This window comes from Anguilla anguilla, chromosome 16 (genome assembly GCF_013347855.1).
Source record: "Anguilla anguilla isolate fAngAng1 chromosome 16, fAngAng1.pri, whole genome shotgun sequence".
Taxonomy (NCBI): domain Eukaryota; kingdom Metazoa; phylum Chordata; class Actinopteri; order Anguilliformes; family Anguillidae; genus Anguilla; species Anguilla anguilla.
The window spans coordinates 31,271,899-31,288,093 of NC_049216.1; the positions used below are offsets into that span (position 1 = coordinate 31,271,899).

A 16,195-nucleotide genomic window follows, 5' to 3' on the forward strand; every position below is an offset into this window, starting at 1 on the left:
GGGCGGGGGGCTGGGGGGGGCTGTGGGACTGAATTTGTGGGACTGACTCTAGCGGCGTCTGAAGCTGTTGGTGTGGGACTGAATCTGACAGTGTCTGAAGCTGTTGGTGTGGGACTGAATCTGCCGGTGTCTGAAGCTGTCGGTGTGGGACTGAATCTGACAGTGTCTGAAGCTGTTGGTGGTGTCCTGTGCGGGACTGAATCTTACGGTGTCTGAAGCTGGCACTGTGGGATTCAATGTAGCGATGTCTGAAGCTGTTGGTGGTGTCCTGTGTGGGACTGAATCTTACGGTGACACTGTGGGATTCAATGTGGCGATGTCTGAAGCTGTCCGTGCTGTTCTCTGCAGAGCCAGAAGACCCTGAAGGCCAGCCACGACGCCCTGCTGGCCAAAGTGGACGAGCTGAGCGGCCAGCTGAAAGAGGAGCGCCTGAGGAGCCTGGGCCTGGAGAAGCAGCTTCAGAGCAGCTCTGTGGCGCAGCGGCGCGTGGAAGAGGTAAGGGCTACCCCCCCCAAAACACCCCCAAACACCCCCCCACCACCCCCAGGGCACGGAGCAGGGATGAGAGCTGGGATACATTCCAGCCTCATGTTTTACCCCCTGCATCTCTCTCTTCCTTTCTCTCTCCATCCTAGACCTGGTTTACCTCCCAGAGCTCCTCTCTGGCCTGCTCTTATCTGCTAAAGAGCAGAAAATAACAGGGTCTGTTAAAATGTGCGTCTTTGAGTTCATGAAAAGCGCTATATAAAATCAATTTATTATTATTATTATTATTATTATTATTAATAAAATTATGAGTCTGTTTTGAGCCTGATTCAGTTCAGAATGCAAGCAGCAGAATGATGGCCAGAAGACCGAGTCTCCTCAGGAGCAGAACAGCTCTTGTGTTGACAGTTTGGAGGTGGTTGCAGTGCAACAGATGGTGGTGTGGGGATTTGTGTCTAGAGGGCATTGTGCTGAGATCCCTGATGTGTGGGCGTGACCTGGTGCGGTTGCCATGTTGTGATCTTCTCAGTTGCAGGAGCGCATCCAGGACCTGGAGAAGGAGAGGGAGCTGCTGAAGGAGAATTGTGACAAGCTGTTCAACAGGTACTGGATAAGGACCCTAACTGCCCTACCTTTACTCACACGATTACATCAGGTTTCGTCTTCGTCTCGTCTTCAGTAAGGCAGTGCAGCCCAGGCAAAGATGTGGGTGTTTTAACCTTGCCCGGTGAAACAGATATAATGGCTAATGGCTTGTTAGCACATATGTATTGTAATGACTTCATGTCAAAAGAAAATAAGCGGTAAGGTTCAATCCAGATTGTCTGTGATTTAGCTCAAACACACACATGCACACACAAAAACCTCTAAGGGCTGACATGCGTTCAGCAACATGCGCATATTTATCATTATTTATCATATGAAGGCTGCTGCTCAGTATGTCTGACATTAAACTGTAAACTTCTAATGAAGAGACCCTTTGTGCATTAGAATGTAATTTTTTTAGAATGTCGTCTTTTAGTACTGTAGTCTTTTAGAATGTAGTTTTTTAGTACTGTAGTTTTTAGAATGTAGTCTTTTAGTACTGTAGTCTTTAGAATGTAGTCTTTTAGAATGTAGTCTTTTAGTACTGTAGTCTTTTAGAATGTAGTCTTTAGAATGTAGTCTTTTAGTACTGTAGTTTTTTAGTACTGTAGTCTTTAGAATGTAGTCTTTTAGAATGTCGCCTTATTACTGTAGTTTTTTAGAATGTATCCTTGTGGAGATGTGCTGGGGCTGTAAGGTACAAAAAGAATATGTGCATGAGCGATGGATGATACCATATTCCATCACATCATAAATAAAGTACAAGTGAAGAAATGTATGTGGAAAACCTTGTGAAGTAAAGTGGGTTTATATTCTCTGGGGGGAAATTGGTCCTAGGAGTTCTAGAAAGTTGTGAAAGGCTCATCTGAAAAATTAATCTTGCTTTCGTCAATAGGTGTCCAGTTATTGAGGAAAATATAGAAGTATAAATAATTGGACAAATTATAAAAAGCATTGCTGCTCAAGTCTCATGAAGTCCTTGCAAAAGGAACTTTTGGCCCTTTTCTGCTTTTCATCCCAGCCCTGGAGAGCGAGCTGACCCAGTGTAACATCTCAGCTGTACATGTTGTATATTTATACTTTTAATCGGTTGCAATAGAAATACAAAGGCTGCTTTGATTGTGCCTGAGCCAAATGTGGGATAGCACTGCCAGCCTGACAGTTGCTGTGACTTTGGGCCCTGTCCCACGGCTTGGCCAAGCTTCCCAGCCCAATCCCACAGCCCCCCCAGGGCTCGGGGGGGGGGGGCGGGGGGGGTATGGGGTCTGCCCTGCTCTCTGCGTCTGTATGCGGAAAGAATGGTTTTGTCAGCAGCCTGTTGCTTGGGTTTGTTTAGGACCGCTCTCTCTCCCCGCTGGAATATGCAACCGCATTCCTCCCCCCTCCCCTCACCCCCGCCCCCCACCCGTCCCATCCCACACTCAGCCGCACGCTGCCAGGTTCCCTGGCCACGGAGCTCCAAATCAGGGCCAGCCCTCCTGCTCGTCCCACAGAGGCTTTCATGTTCCCAAACCGCACCCCAAGCGCGGCGCCTGGGCTGCAGAGGGAGCAGGGCCGCGTGTGTTTGGCTAATTCCTCACACATGATGACAGCGCTCTCTCACACACCAAACGCTTGCCGTTTTCTTTTCTTTTCTCCACCCCCACCCCCCCCCTTTTTTTCCCTTCTGTAATTGTTATTTTCTGCTGTTGAGGACTTTTTATAGTCCGTGCCACACGTTATCTCATCGCGGGTGTTTTTTTGTTGTTGTTGCCCTCCACCCACCCCCCCAACCCCCTTGCCCTGTCCCGCAGCGCTTTCGACGTGTCCCAGGAGCAGAAGTGGAAGACCAGGGAGCAGCAGCTCAGGCTGCAGGTCGCCCAGCTGGAGGTGGCGCTCAAGTCCGACCTCACAGACAAAAACGAGATCCTGGACAAGATCAAGACGGAGAGAGGTAGACGCCGGTGCCACCCTTCCCCTGTCACTGACGCTTTACAGCAGACCCGTGGATTACACCTCCGCGATGTACATTCAGAGACGACCTAATCCCATTTATTGGCAGAACGGTGATATGACTTCAACCACATACTATGTCCCAACGCTGCCCATAGTTCTCCAAGCCTTAATGTTTGGCTAAGGTTGGACATTCCTGAAAAGTGAAACTGGTACATTCTGCTGCTATCGTTGGCCATTTTTCATTCTTAACCCCTTGCTCTCCTACCTCCTCAGCCAACAACCGCAGCAACAGTCGTCCTGAATGGAGTAACCGCACTGGCAGGCACCAAAGCCGCAGAGCAGAGAGCCTTTTTTGCGCGTTTGATATGGTGACATGACGTTGATCAAGGAAGTTTGATTTGAAAATAAGATTGCGATACGGAACGCCGCTGTTCCCACATGCTGAGGTGGGCTTTGTGTTCGCAGCAGCTCGAAATGTTCCTCGCTGTGGTGTGGTCACGGGGGAAAAAAAATCCAGCGTTTGACTCCGACGCTTGCCCGTCAATTACAGAACTTGTTCGTTCTGCTTGGATCAACAGTCCGAGGCCTGTGGTCAGAAAAAAGAGCCGTACCAGAGCAGAACTGAACCGGGCGATTGGTTAAGACGAACGTGACATAAATCGCATGTTACCCACACACGCCCCCGTACCGAGTGACACGGAAAAGGGGCGGAGCCTTCTTGCCCAGTCTGTGTCTTTAGGGAAGGCAGAAATGGCCGGTCTTTCCAGTGGCTGTGGCACCTTGCGACATGGCCTTAGGCTGCTCGGACGTCTCCACTCCTGCTCCCAGAATGCTTTGGGAGCTGGGCAGACGTGCGTTCGGCCTGTTTTCCCTGGTCTCCGTGTCGTCCGGACGGCCGGATTCCCATTCTCTGCAGATCGCAGTGGCTTCCGGCCTGTCTCACTGCCCGGTTCGGCCTCTCCTGGCCTCAGGTCCATGGGTAATACTCCCGGAGGCCTGTTTTTTACAGAGACGCCATTGTGATGTTCCCTCCAGTACCCTCGGCAGAGCTGTGTTTCTCTTGGCATCGCATTTGAACTGATTCACGTCAGCTGTGCGAGGCTGACTAATATCCCACAGCCTATCAGTGTGTTTGTTCACTCTCGCAGCCGAAATCCCATTCCTCCAGTCCTCCAGCATGTCGCGTGGCACGAACAAATCCAAAACAAATCTGTCAGACCAACGGCCGGTTAGCAGCCTTCTGTGTGTTACTCACGTCTGTCTCAGTATCTTAAGGATTTCGGAGTCTTTTCATGTCGGGGGTTTTCTGTTTGTTGTTTCTTGGTGTGTAAATGTGACCGTAATTGTAAGTACTCAGCCAGAAAATGTTCTCCATTGTGTACAGAAATATTCCGTTTTTGATTCCCAAGTTCACAGACAGTCCTGGTGCTGGAACTGGAGATTTCTAGGCCCGGTCCATATGTGACATTCCCACCCCTTCCATAAACACAATTATCCGCTCCGCAAGATTGGTCTGTTTCATATGAGCTCATTGGGTATTTTTTGAAGTCTCTCTCTCTCTCTCTCTCTCTCTCTGAAGAAGGTGGGCAGCAGTTGGAACTTAAGAATCGACTGAAGTCAAACTGTCATCATACTGTCATTTTAATCAAAGGATCTAAAAATGTCATCTTTATATCTGACAACCAGAGGGAGGCTAAATTTAACGAGGGGGGGGGAGTGTTCTCTCCGTGGATTTACCACCATGAAGTAATTATAATGTAGTGTGCTTTCAATTGACATGTGGTACACGCTCACACAGTCATGCCTAATTTTGCCCCTCGTTTCTGAGGGGACGCTCTTTGTGGGTGCGCGCGTGTGTGTGCGCGCGTGTCAGCAACGCAGTCAGCTGTTGGCTGCAGCTCTTGTCTCTGGATGCGGTGGTGACAGTGCAGCTGCGTGTGTCTTAAATGGGGGCAACAAGACGGAGTCATTAGGCAGATAAATGACTTCAGAGATTAGCACCAGATCACCAGTCACAGTCACATTCACACTATCCGAAACTCTTTTGGGATTTTATTTTTTTTCCTCTTCATAGAAGGGACGTCCCGCTTTAATATGACACTGCTGTGAGTCTGGGTGGCCCGTAGGCGAGGGGCGCCAGGCTGAAAGGGGAACCGGGCCGGCTCGGTGACTTTGTCGTCATTGTGTCCCCGCCAGGCTTGCGCTGCGGGCAGGTATCGGGTGCCATGGGAAACAGGGCGGGGCCGGGGTTAATTATCCGTGCATGTCAAAAGGGCTCCCGGGGATAATGAGGTCTGGAGACAGCCCATAACGCCGCGGGCTCTCCCGTCCGGGTGGTCTTCCCTCCGAAGACCAGACGCCCAGGTGACACCGGTCCCGCGGCCTGACGGACCGTCTCCGCTCACTGGAACGACCCCCTCTGGGCCCGGCCCCTGCCCCTGTCCTCCTCTCCCCGGACGCGGCCACGCTGTCGGGCCGAAACCGGGACCCTGAGTTCCCCCGGCCGAGCCGCCTGTCCTCTCCGTCGCATTAAAATCGCGCGAGAGCAATGAGCTAATTACACACGGGCCCCCGTGCGCACAGGCGCTGAACGCACCCCTAACGTGATCCGCGTTACCGTTTCAGATCTGAATGAAAGGCTGTCGCAGCAGAATCAAGATCTACAGCTGCGCTTCCTGGAGCAGAAGCAGCAGCTGGATGAAATAAAAGATCGCATGAAGTTCTTCACCAAGGTAAATCGCGGCACGGCAACAGAGATTCGTGTGGCGGTGCACCGCAGTGCTAAACACACACATTCATCTCAAGTTTTGCTATCCCACTGAGGACGCCTCGAGATTTATGTGTATGTTTATTTCTCTTATCTTCTGTAGGGGTTTTTTGTGTGTGCATGTGTGTGTGTGTCTTGTGTGTGTCAGTTTTTCTTTAATCATTCATTGGTCTTTTTCTGTGTCGATAAGTGTATTTGCCGATGTTTTATGCATGATACAGTATGCATCTTAAAAGCAAAAGCAGCAGGAAAGGGAGGAAAATGCAGAGAGTACGGCCGACATTTACTTATTCATGGCGTTCCAGGAAGAGCCTCCGTGTTCAGAGCGAATCCCTGTTATTTTCGGCGCGTCTTCCAGGATTCATTTTGCGCGCGGGCGTCCCCTCTGTCCCCCCCCCCGATTGTTTTTAATTTCAGGAGAGCGATATGGACATGGCTGAACTGAGCGAGGCACTCATGCTTATAAAGGTAATTCCGAAACGCCGAAAAACCCCCAGACCACCCCCACCCAACCCCCACCCCCACCCCCCTCCCTCGCCGATCGGAGCCCGCGCTGTCATTTTAATATCGGGGTGACCCTGCCGCTGCCCCCGGTACACCGGCTGCCATTTCAGCCCGGCCCGCTCATTTGTGTGCCCTTAAGTGGCTGACGCTCACTGCTCATACATGTGCAAATGTCAGCTTATTAATATGGTGAGAGCACCGGGGAAGAGGGGAGAGGGTTGGGAGGGATGAGATTTATTTTGGCTCTGTACATATTTCATTACTGCCACCAAAGTGAATTACTCCAGACCCCTGTGTTCGCCGCTCTGCCTTTTTTTTCCGGTTCTTTTGTCTTTGCAATAATAATGAGCTGTCCTTTGCCTGGTCTGGCCTCCCTCCTGACGCTGGGAAACAAGGAGATGTGAGGCGCAAACGTCTCAGAGACAGAAATGAGACTCTGCGTGCTGAGTGGTGGTGTAAACAGCTACACTCTGAACCGGTTACTGTTTTAGCAGGGCCCAGTTTAAAGGGCTGTGTGCGGGTTGGGCATGTAGGACACAGCGAATCTGTGCCTTTTCTTCTTTAAGATGGATGTCTTAGACGTTGAGGGTGTCCTCATTTTAGGAGCGCTTATTCTGTGGTAGCAGGAAACCTCTCCCTGACCTCTGAGATGTCAGATACTCCCTTACTCTTGTGTTTTATGATGAGATGTGCTATTGCCTCTTTCTGAACTGCGGTCCAAACCATTTTTTTTTTCTGGCAGGCAGTTTTTGTTGTGCAAGTCAGCCATCTAATGGACGACTATAGAACATGTCTGTGCTCTGAGTTCTGAGCATGGCATGACACTTAAACAGCAGAGTTTGTGCATTGTCTCCTACTTTTTGAGTGTGAAGCTCAAAGTGCTCAGAAGCAGATTTTCAATGTACATTTTGCAATTTGTGTTTGTGTTTGTTTATCAAAAACAACGTACTGACGTGACAGGTCTTTCTTGGCTCGGTGCAGGACTTGGGGTAAGGAGCAGGGTCCTCACTTTCCTCTCTCTTCACAGGTTCGAAACACGCAGAAGAACAAGGACCTGAGCTTCCTGGAGAAGGCGGAGGAGGAGGTGCAGCGGGACCTGGAGCGCTCCGTGCGGGACCTGCAGGCCACGCAGGCGGAGACGGTCCAGGAGCTGGAGAAGACCCGGAACATGCTGATCATGCAGCACAGGATCAACAAGGACTACCAGGTAGCGCCGCACCGCGCAGCGCAGCGCAGCGACGCCGCCGTCCGTCCGCTACCCCCCGCGTCGCCCCACCCGCACCCTTCAACCTCATCAGCTGCAGCCACAGAGAGAGAGAGAGAGAGGGAATCTCAAACGCGTCCATTTAGCGTTTTCTTTTTCTGTTTGTTAGGGCTTCCTCATCCATCAAATGATGTAAACCCTGGTGTCTGTACTGGTGAGCCTGCGAAGAAGAGGAACGGTATTCTCGTACAGTGAGCCTGGGACTTATTAAAGGCCCATTTATCATGTGTAAATAACCTCAAATTATCTATTAAAAAAAAAAAAATGGAAAAGATTTTTTCGCCCCCTTCATCTGGGTCAGATTAATATTTTATGGTGTGTAATTAAATTTTCTGGATATTGAACGGCACACGAGATGGGCTTATGGAGTCTTCGCTCTGTTGGATGTTTCTTTTGGGAAAACTGTCAGCGAGTACAGGTCCCTTTTTTTCCCCCACCATTTCCCCCCCCCCCATCTCTCGTGCGTCTCCCGTCAGCGTGGACCTGTGATGAGAGGTGGCAGCAGCTGATACAAATTAAACACACCTGAGTAAAAACAGACGTTTGCCACCGAAGAGCCCGGCAGTCTCCTGACTGCCATTTACCCATCACCGCCGCGCGTGCGTCTGCCACTCAGCTGCCGCTTTCGCTTTCTGAGCTGGGACGCTCAGCCGCGGGCGCGAGGCGGCGTCTTCCCAAATAGACTCTGAAACTCGACAGCGCTCTTTGTATCCCCGTCGATTTGAAATTGTTTGAAAGAAGAAAGAAATTAAGGATTTCGCCCGTGCGTTAAGCAGAAAGTAATTATCCGACATACGGCCGGTTTTGTGTTAATGCTTAAACTCCAGCGTAGTGGTTAAGCATTTTATCTTCTTTCCAGCTGTTCTCTCGCTGACAAGAACATTAAAGGGACTTTGTCCATAATGTAGCACATCCATATATAGATACCTCTATTATGAGGGACTCCTGAGGGACGATGGCAGCGTTACATACAGGGATTCATAAAGGGCCCATTTCATATTCCTTTGGTTTTTTTCCCTCCTTTCTTCTCTCTTTTATGTGGCTCACACCGCCGTGCTTTTCGGGCCATGATTTGAGGGAAATTGTAATAAATGCGTGTTTTCTGGGGAGAAAACATTGTCAGTTTGGCATATTCCTCTTTATTACCAGCCCACTCTGGTGTACAGCCAGGGAGGATAAGGCAGTGCTGTGAATCAGGGACACGGGGGTCTGGCCTGGGAATCTTTTAATTTATTCTCCTGTGTTCTGCTTCGTTTGCTCAGGCTGTCAGTCGTTGAGTCGCAAACGCGTTTCCCTGAGCAGCCGGGGTGGGGGGGTCGGGGGGCGGGGGGGGGGGGGGGGGGGGGGGGCGTAAAAAAAGAAAGAAAAAAAAAAGAATTAAATTTGTTGTTTTATTTTGCGGCCGCCTCATGCCCAGAGCTTTTCAGACGTTGAGTTAATTTGGGTTGTGTTTATGTTCCTGTGAACCAAATGCACTCTTTTCTGATTGGATCGCGGGATAAACAGCTCCAGCTTGCATTGGCAGCGAGTCGTCGGGGCGGGGCGGGGTCTGCCAAGAGTGGCGTAGGCCCCGGGAAGCCGCCGGTGCCACGCCCGTCACGCGGCGAAGCGGCTCTAACCGCGGGCAGGGCACGCGCCTGCCCGCTGCCGCAGCTGCCACGCCGTGCCACGCGTCCGATCGATCGAGTGAGCGTGGCGTGTCGCCGCGGTGACAGAGTGGGCGGGGCTTAAAATGGCGCTTCCCCTGCGCGTTAGAGCCCAGCGCACGCGTGTGCGGCGTTTCTCCCCCACACATCGTGGCGCACGTCGCGGCACATCGAGGCCTAGTCACCGACCTCTCGGAGGTTGCCGGGGTGATTGGAAGCAGGTGTCAGGCCCAGTGCTCTGGAATGGCTCGTCCTGTCCTCTCCGGTTTCATTTGCCACTTATTATTACCGTGTGAGCGGGTTTATAAACCGGGGGAGGACAGGGACTCTTTCTGTCCGCAGCGTCCCTGAGGTTTGGTGCGTTTCCAGCGATGATGAGAAAGTAAATGCTTTTGAGGGGATGTGGTGTCTAATAGTCCTGCCTGGTTCTCGAGAGCCTGAGACTGAATCAAAATCAATGCATGTAGAACAGCAGTATCCACGCGGGAATGCTGTACATGTTTTAATCCATCCAGAATCAGTTGTTCTGTTCTGCAGAGCCCGGTCAGCTGTTTAGTACACAGAGCCCGCGTTTGTCTCCGGAAAAGAGCTGAAATGGGCCACTTCCTCTTCGCAGTATTGCGCAGAATTGGTCTTGGTGACTTGACAACACTGTGCCTTTAAAGCTGGAGCTTTACAGAAAGAACATTTTTCATGTCTTTTTTGCTTTGTTTTTACATATTTGGCAGATTTTTTAAAACGGTTTTGATTTTGATATTGATGAACGATGTGAGATATTGGTTAAATGATTAAGCATTTCCCCCTTCTGTTCTACATCTCATGCCTCGTAGCTCTGGGAGGGGTTTAAGACCCTTCACAAATGTGGAAAATAGCAAGTAAAATACGACCCTCCCAGGTAGACTGTTCCTTTTTACACTTAACGCCAGTTCCCTGACACATCAGAGTAACACATTCCCTGATTTGAAGTGAACCTTTCAGAGAGAACACATGCAGTCTATGTTCTTCCAAAGCTGCTGTACCATGTATACCGTGCAGATTTTATTCCTACAGTCCTTCTGATATATAAACTATTTGCCTTGTTGCCTGGATACTAATTGACGAAAAAGATGGAGGGTAATAATCTTCCAAGATGCCTTGAAGTTGCGTGTACAAAAAAATACGTGGAAAACCTTTTGAAAAGCGAAGACCATACAAAAAAAGAAATCTTAATTTATGATTAGAGCCTGTTAGCAATTTGGCCGGGCTACTGCATTATTACGTGAGCCTCAACAGGATGGCTGTATTCAGGGACACAGCTAAATGCAATTTATGGTAAAGAATAAAAGAAATTCAGAGGAGAAACCGTAGCCTTTTACAATAACTGCATGCTCCCAGCTCGACTTCAGCACCAGATGTGGAAAACAGAACAGGTCCTGTAGGTTTTTCTCTTTAAACTCAGTGGGAGGGAGAGAGAGAGAGCTCTGTGAAGTTGCACAACGAGGTCCGTCTGAAGGAGGGGTCAGGCCATCTTACGGTCTGAACGCCGGGATCAAACATCGCAGAACATGTCCTTTGTGTTTCCCCCCACACGTGTTGGCAGTAGTACGTGTCCGACGGCTGATTGTTTAAGAGGACGGTCGGGGGAAAAAAAGGAGAGGGGATGGGGGGGTGCAGTTTGGGTTCCCACATGTGCTCCTGATATTCTGTACCCAAGTCCGATTCGCTTTGACGTATCACCTGGCGTCACCCCCGCCCCCCCAAACCCCCCCCCCCCCGCATCTGAGCCGCAGCGACGTTGCTGGCGTGACACTGCTGGCCCACGGAGAGGTCGCCAGGTCGCTCAGAGCGGCCTTTCTGTCCTGCGAGGAGCGGACGGCTACGCGGGGGCTTTTCCGCCGCGGCGCGTTCGCTCCGGCGTGTTTCGGCGGCGTCCGGCGCGGCCCGTCGAGCGGTCGGGGCGCTCGGAGGACGCAGGTGTTCCTCCCCTAATCCCTTCATTCCCCCCCCCCCCCCCCCCCCCCCCCTGCTCTTCAGACGGAGGTGGAGGCCGTGACCCGAAAGATGGAAGACATTAAGCTGGAGTACGAGCTGAAACTGGAGAGCCTGGCCCAGCTGCTCGACATGCGGGCGGCCCGCATCGGCAAACTGGAAGGTATGTCAGAAGCCCGGCTGCCCACTTACAAGGCCATTTCCCTCAAAGGGAGAGAACGCTTCAGAGCTGAAATTGTCCTGAGAGAACGTTAAAAAAAAAAGAACTCTTGTTTACCTCGACGTTGATGTTTTATCAGTGCAAGGGCACGCTTGTGATTTGTTGTGTCGTGTGTTACTTCTAACTGGTGCATTTCACTACCCCTGAGATGTTCATTTTGTGTCCCTTTGTTTAACGTCCCTGCGGTTGGCTGCCGAATTTACATGGGAACGCTGTTGTAGGAAGACTTTAATAGCCAAGGGGGAGCACGGTGTATGTGCAAGAGCAAAATGTCTTCTGACACTAGTTACAAAGCCTGGGACCGTGAACATGAGCTTTTGGGGTATTTGTTGCAGCTCTAACAAGCGTTGTTTTTGGTTTGGTTTGTTCAGTTAGGGTTAAAAAATTAAAGCGGCGTTTGACAGGAAGCATTCCAGAGTGGCTTCGTCGTGGAGGCCCATCGCCACCCGCTCCCGCAGACAGCTGCGTCCCACAATGCACCCTGGTTCGCGCTCACGGTGGCCTTCGGTCCTCAGAGCGCGTCACATGTAATAGGTTTAAATGGCTCATAATCTGAGCCGTATGTCTGCAGATTTGAGCTCAGCTAACCGCTGCATTGTGCTCGGCTGACAACTCGACGCCGCGTTCGCTGGATTCATCTGCCTCGTGCGAAATAATCTTGCGTAATTCATATTTGAATCTGAATCAAGGGCTGAATCAGAATCAACGTTCTGTTTTAACCCATGAATTTAACGTAGCGTGATTTTCTGGTATTCTTATAAACGCATGTACCGCACCGAATGTACTGCATGCCAAACCGGCGTGTGGGAAGGCTGGCTGGTTCCTCGTGGCTGTTTTCCCGATAACACACATTGTTTGGATGAAGAGAAACCCCCCCCTGGCACACATCCAGCATCGTGTAAATGCACACTAAACAGAGGGTCTGCTCCCCTCCGATTTACATGCTGCTCTCATCAATGGAAGAAGAGAATCTTCGTAATGACAAGCACATGCCGTGCTTTTGGTTTTCCCCTCCGCTGTAAATTGGAGGTATGAGGCGGGGGGGTTTTTTTTTTTGTTCCGGGTGACGTGTAAAGACAGGTTTAAATGGGTGTAATTTTTGCTTTTAAGGGACTTCGTGGCTCGCTAACTCGCGCCGGTTTGCGCGCTGGCTGCCGCAGTTCTGGAACGTGGGCCCTCCGTCCAGTCAGAACTCTTTTTGTCATCGGCCCTTTAAAGACATCTGGTGCCCGCGTTGCCGGGCGCACGCGTGCCAACACGAGCACGTCAGGCCTCAGGCCCTCACTTCCAGCCCGCACCGTACCCTGAGCGTAGGATAATCAGAAGCTCGCTGTGCGGGGAACCTTTTGCACTTCATTTGGTTCCTCTGCACCCCTCTGCACAGCAACCCAGGCCCTGTGGAATTGTAAAGGAGACTTAAAGGTCTTCTCAGATCCCACTGTGGTTGAGATAGGGTAACTGCTCATTTTCACATTTACGCAAAACGCCAGTGCTGTGGTTCAGCGTGGCGTATTGTTAAATAACTGCGTTTCACGAGCGTGCCAAAGTGTTCCAGTGCTTCCTGGCAGAATGACAGCAATCGCCCGTTGCAGCTGCTTGAAATGTGTGGAAGGCTGAGTTGACCCTACGGAGACAGGCTCAGTATGGATTATGTAGGAGAGAGAGTTCTGTAACTGCAATATTTTCTCATCTACATGGAGTGGCAGTTTTTAGATTCTTCTTGTCAACAAGTTTCATAGCATCTGCCTGGGCCTATAAATGGCTCCGCTTGTATAAATGCTTCTAGCAGCTTTATTGATCTTCATATTTACCGCAGAATGGGCCTTGTAAAATGTTTTACTGTGCCTCACTATGCTAAACGCTAACACTCAGTCTGTATGAAGCAATAGTCCCTCGTAAAATGTCCTGTGGCTCTGTGTTGTCTTGCCCGTTTTTTTTTTTTTTTAATTTTTTGGGAATGCCTAACGAAGTACGTTCTTGTCACCGATCCGACCTTCCCAACAGCCCAATTGAAAGACGTCGCCTACGGCACCAAGACGCACGTGTTCCGGGCGGAGGTGACGGACGAGGACGCGGCGGACGAGTTCGACGAGACGGTGCGCCTGGAGCGCGGCGAGAACCTGCTGGAGATCCACGTGGCGCGGGCCGGCCTGTCGGCGGCGGCGCTGGAGGCCCTGGGGGACCCGGAGCCCTCCACCTTCTGCACCTTCGGCTTCTACGACTTCCAGCTGCAGGCCACGCCGGTGGCGCGGGGCGCCGGCCCAGCCTACGGCTTCACCGCGCAGTACGCCGTGCGCGTGGACGACTGCTTCCTGCACCACCTGCAGCGCGGCGCCGTCGCCCTGGAGATGCAGCTGGCCCGCGGGCTGGACTACCGGACGGTGGCCGCCGCCCGGCTCCGCCTGCACCAGCTCCTGGACCACGGCGGCAAGGTGTACGGCACGGCGCAGCTGGTCGGTGAGCGAGGCTCCAGAACGCCGCGGCCTTCCTCTTCGTTTTGGACATGTTAAATACAGATGCTGGGGTTACGTTGTTCTTTTTCTGTGGTCATAGTGCTCTCCAGGCATTTCCCCTTAAGTTATACCAGGAGCAGTAGGTGATTAGCAGTTTGAAGTTACACAAGCAGTGCTAAAAATGTCTGTCCCCTTCATATCCCTGACAGGTTTTTAGTGTTTCTTCATTTGGAAGCAGCATTTTTGTTAAAAAATGAAATGCTGTTTAATAATTAAGTAGCCACTGTGGGTCCAGCGTCCAGTTGCAGTATTACGTAAAGGGACTGTGCATTATTAACGCTCGAGTCCTCGCACACTACCGTGAGTTCACACGCTGCTGTACATTCGTCCTGTTACCCTGATGTAATGCTGACTGTTAAAATGGTAAAAACGAGTTGCGTCTGGCGGCCACAGTTTGTGATTAAATCTCTACGCCCTCGCAGAGCTCTTGTACGTAGTGGCTTGTTTCTAATTAACAGCTGCTGTGTGAAATATAGCATTTTTTCCCTGGTGGATATTTCTTTTTTTATCGTCATTGTACTCGGTTTATCATTTTACATTTTTTTTGTGATTGAATTAGGTTAGTTAACTATTGAAAACAATACCAAAGAATACTGCAGAGTATGTGACTACATTACGTAAGTGCGCACATTTCCTGATAAATATTACCATTACTATTGACCACAACTCTAAATCATCTTGTAATCCACGTTGGAAATAGAATTTAAAATGTCTTTGTTTGGAGTTTTACTGCCCTTTTTCCACTGTGAGTTACTTTCAATGCACCGCCTCACTCGATAGCACATAGACATAGTTGGATAGGAACGGAATTATATCGCCATGGTCCATAGAAAATTTCATTAGCTCGTGGCAAAGTACCTGGGTCTCAAGACCATCCCTTCATTCTTTTTTTTTAAATTACTTTCTCTATTTTTAGTGTTTCATTAAAGAAAAATTAAAGTGGCGAACAGAAGCCCCCCCGTTCCTTTTTTTTTTTTGCGGGGGGCTTCAATAGAAACGAGACAGATTTCCCCTCGGAGAGAATGAGCTTAATGCATTAACTCAGCCCCCGGTGACATTTACCAAATCGGCCCGGGCCGAAAAAAAAGGGCTTAATTCAATTGAGTATGCAAGCGTAAGTCAATAACATTTAAATAGAGTGCGCGCGAGTGGGAGTGGCTTCGATTGGAGCTCCACAGATCTTCATCCTGACTCGCACGTCCTTCTCTGCAAATTACCATTCGATTCTACAAGTAATGCACATACAGTGCATACCGTAGGTCATTTCTCTCTCTGGGTGCATTTTTATTTGTAGACTGTTGTTTTTTTGTTTGTTTTTTTTGGTGGGGGGGGTATGTTATTTGCCCCCAAAGCGTTTTTTATAGTCATTGGTTTTGGACGTTCTTTTTCTGCGGCAGAAATGGAGGCCCTGTTTTGAGTCAGCGCTAAATGGGGGTGCAGCCCCCCCCCTCCCCCCCCCCCCCCCCCCCCCCCCCCCCACGGAGCGCGCTCCTGCCAACAGCGGGCCGAGGCGTGAGCGCAGAGCTCGGAGCGCGGAGCCGAGAACACTCAGTTCGCCGCGTTCGCGTTCTGCGAAAAGAGCTCCTTTCGCCAGCCAAGCCGTGTTTTACAAGCGCGCACTCCGCGGCAGTGAAGCCTCCGCGCTGCGGCTTGGCTTCGCGGGACGGCGGGGCTGTTGTGCCCTGGCATTCCGCGGCTCCTCCGCAATTAAGCGAGGAAGGCGAACGAACGCACAAATAACCCCAACGGCCTCAAAATCACTGCGATTGAACTGTGGGGGGGGGGGGGGTGTGAAGGAATGATGACTTGGCAAAAAAAAGTGCGGAATTTTTTCCACATTAGTTTAGAAACTGAGAAATAGATTTTGTCTTGGAAGACGTGCTTGGGGTAAATTCAGTGGAGTTGTTCGGGATTGAAGAAGTGTGGCCTTCTTGGACAGTCCCTGTCGGTTATATATCTCTCTGTTTCATCCCCCTGTTCCTCAGGCATGGTGGGGGAGGTCCAGGCTTTCGGGACGCTGGATTACTGGCTGAGGCTCCGGCTGCCCATGGACCAGGCCATCCGCTTGTACAAGGAGCGCATGAAGGCTCTGGGCTACCTGAGCTTCAGTCACAGGGACCAGGTAAAGGGAGAGCAGATGGAGAAGGAGCAGGTAAAGCAAGAGTAGGTAAAGCTAGAACAGGTAGAGCAAGAGCAGGTAAACCAAGAGCAGGTAAAGGAAGAGCGGGTAGAGCATCTCCCAACTGCAGCTGCCCTGTGGTGTTGCTGTATGAGTCACACTGCAGTTCAGAATACCACTGAAGAGCT

At 50.7% G+C, this 16,195-nt stretch overlaps 1 protein-coding gene across 1 annotated transcript in view; it reads left to right on the forward strand.

The window, feature by feature from the left end:
* Positions 1-16,195, forward strand: part of rpgrip1l (RPGRIP1 like) — a 60,658-nt gene that overhangs the window by 15,619 nt on the left and 28,844 nt on the right. The window contains exons 8-16 of the mRNA XM_035396390.1: positions 349-495; positions 1,016-1,089; positions 2,865-3,004; positions 5,632-5,738; positions 6,191-6,241; positions 7,305-7,484; positions 11,201-11,318; positions 13,380-13,832; positions 15,874-16,010. Of these exons, the coding sequence (XP_035252281.1) occupies positions 349-495; positions 1,016-1,089; positions 2,865-3,004; positions 5,632-5,738; positions 6,191-6,241; positions 7,305-7,484; positions 11,201-11,318; positions 13,380-13,832; positions 15,874-16,010 (1,407 nt within the window). The remainder of the gene's footprint in view (positions 1-348; positions 496-1,015; positions 1,090-2,864; positions 3,005-5,631; positions 5,739-6,190; positions 6,242-7,304; positions 7,485-11,200; positions 11,319-13,379; positions 13,833-15,873; positions 16,011-16,195) is intronic.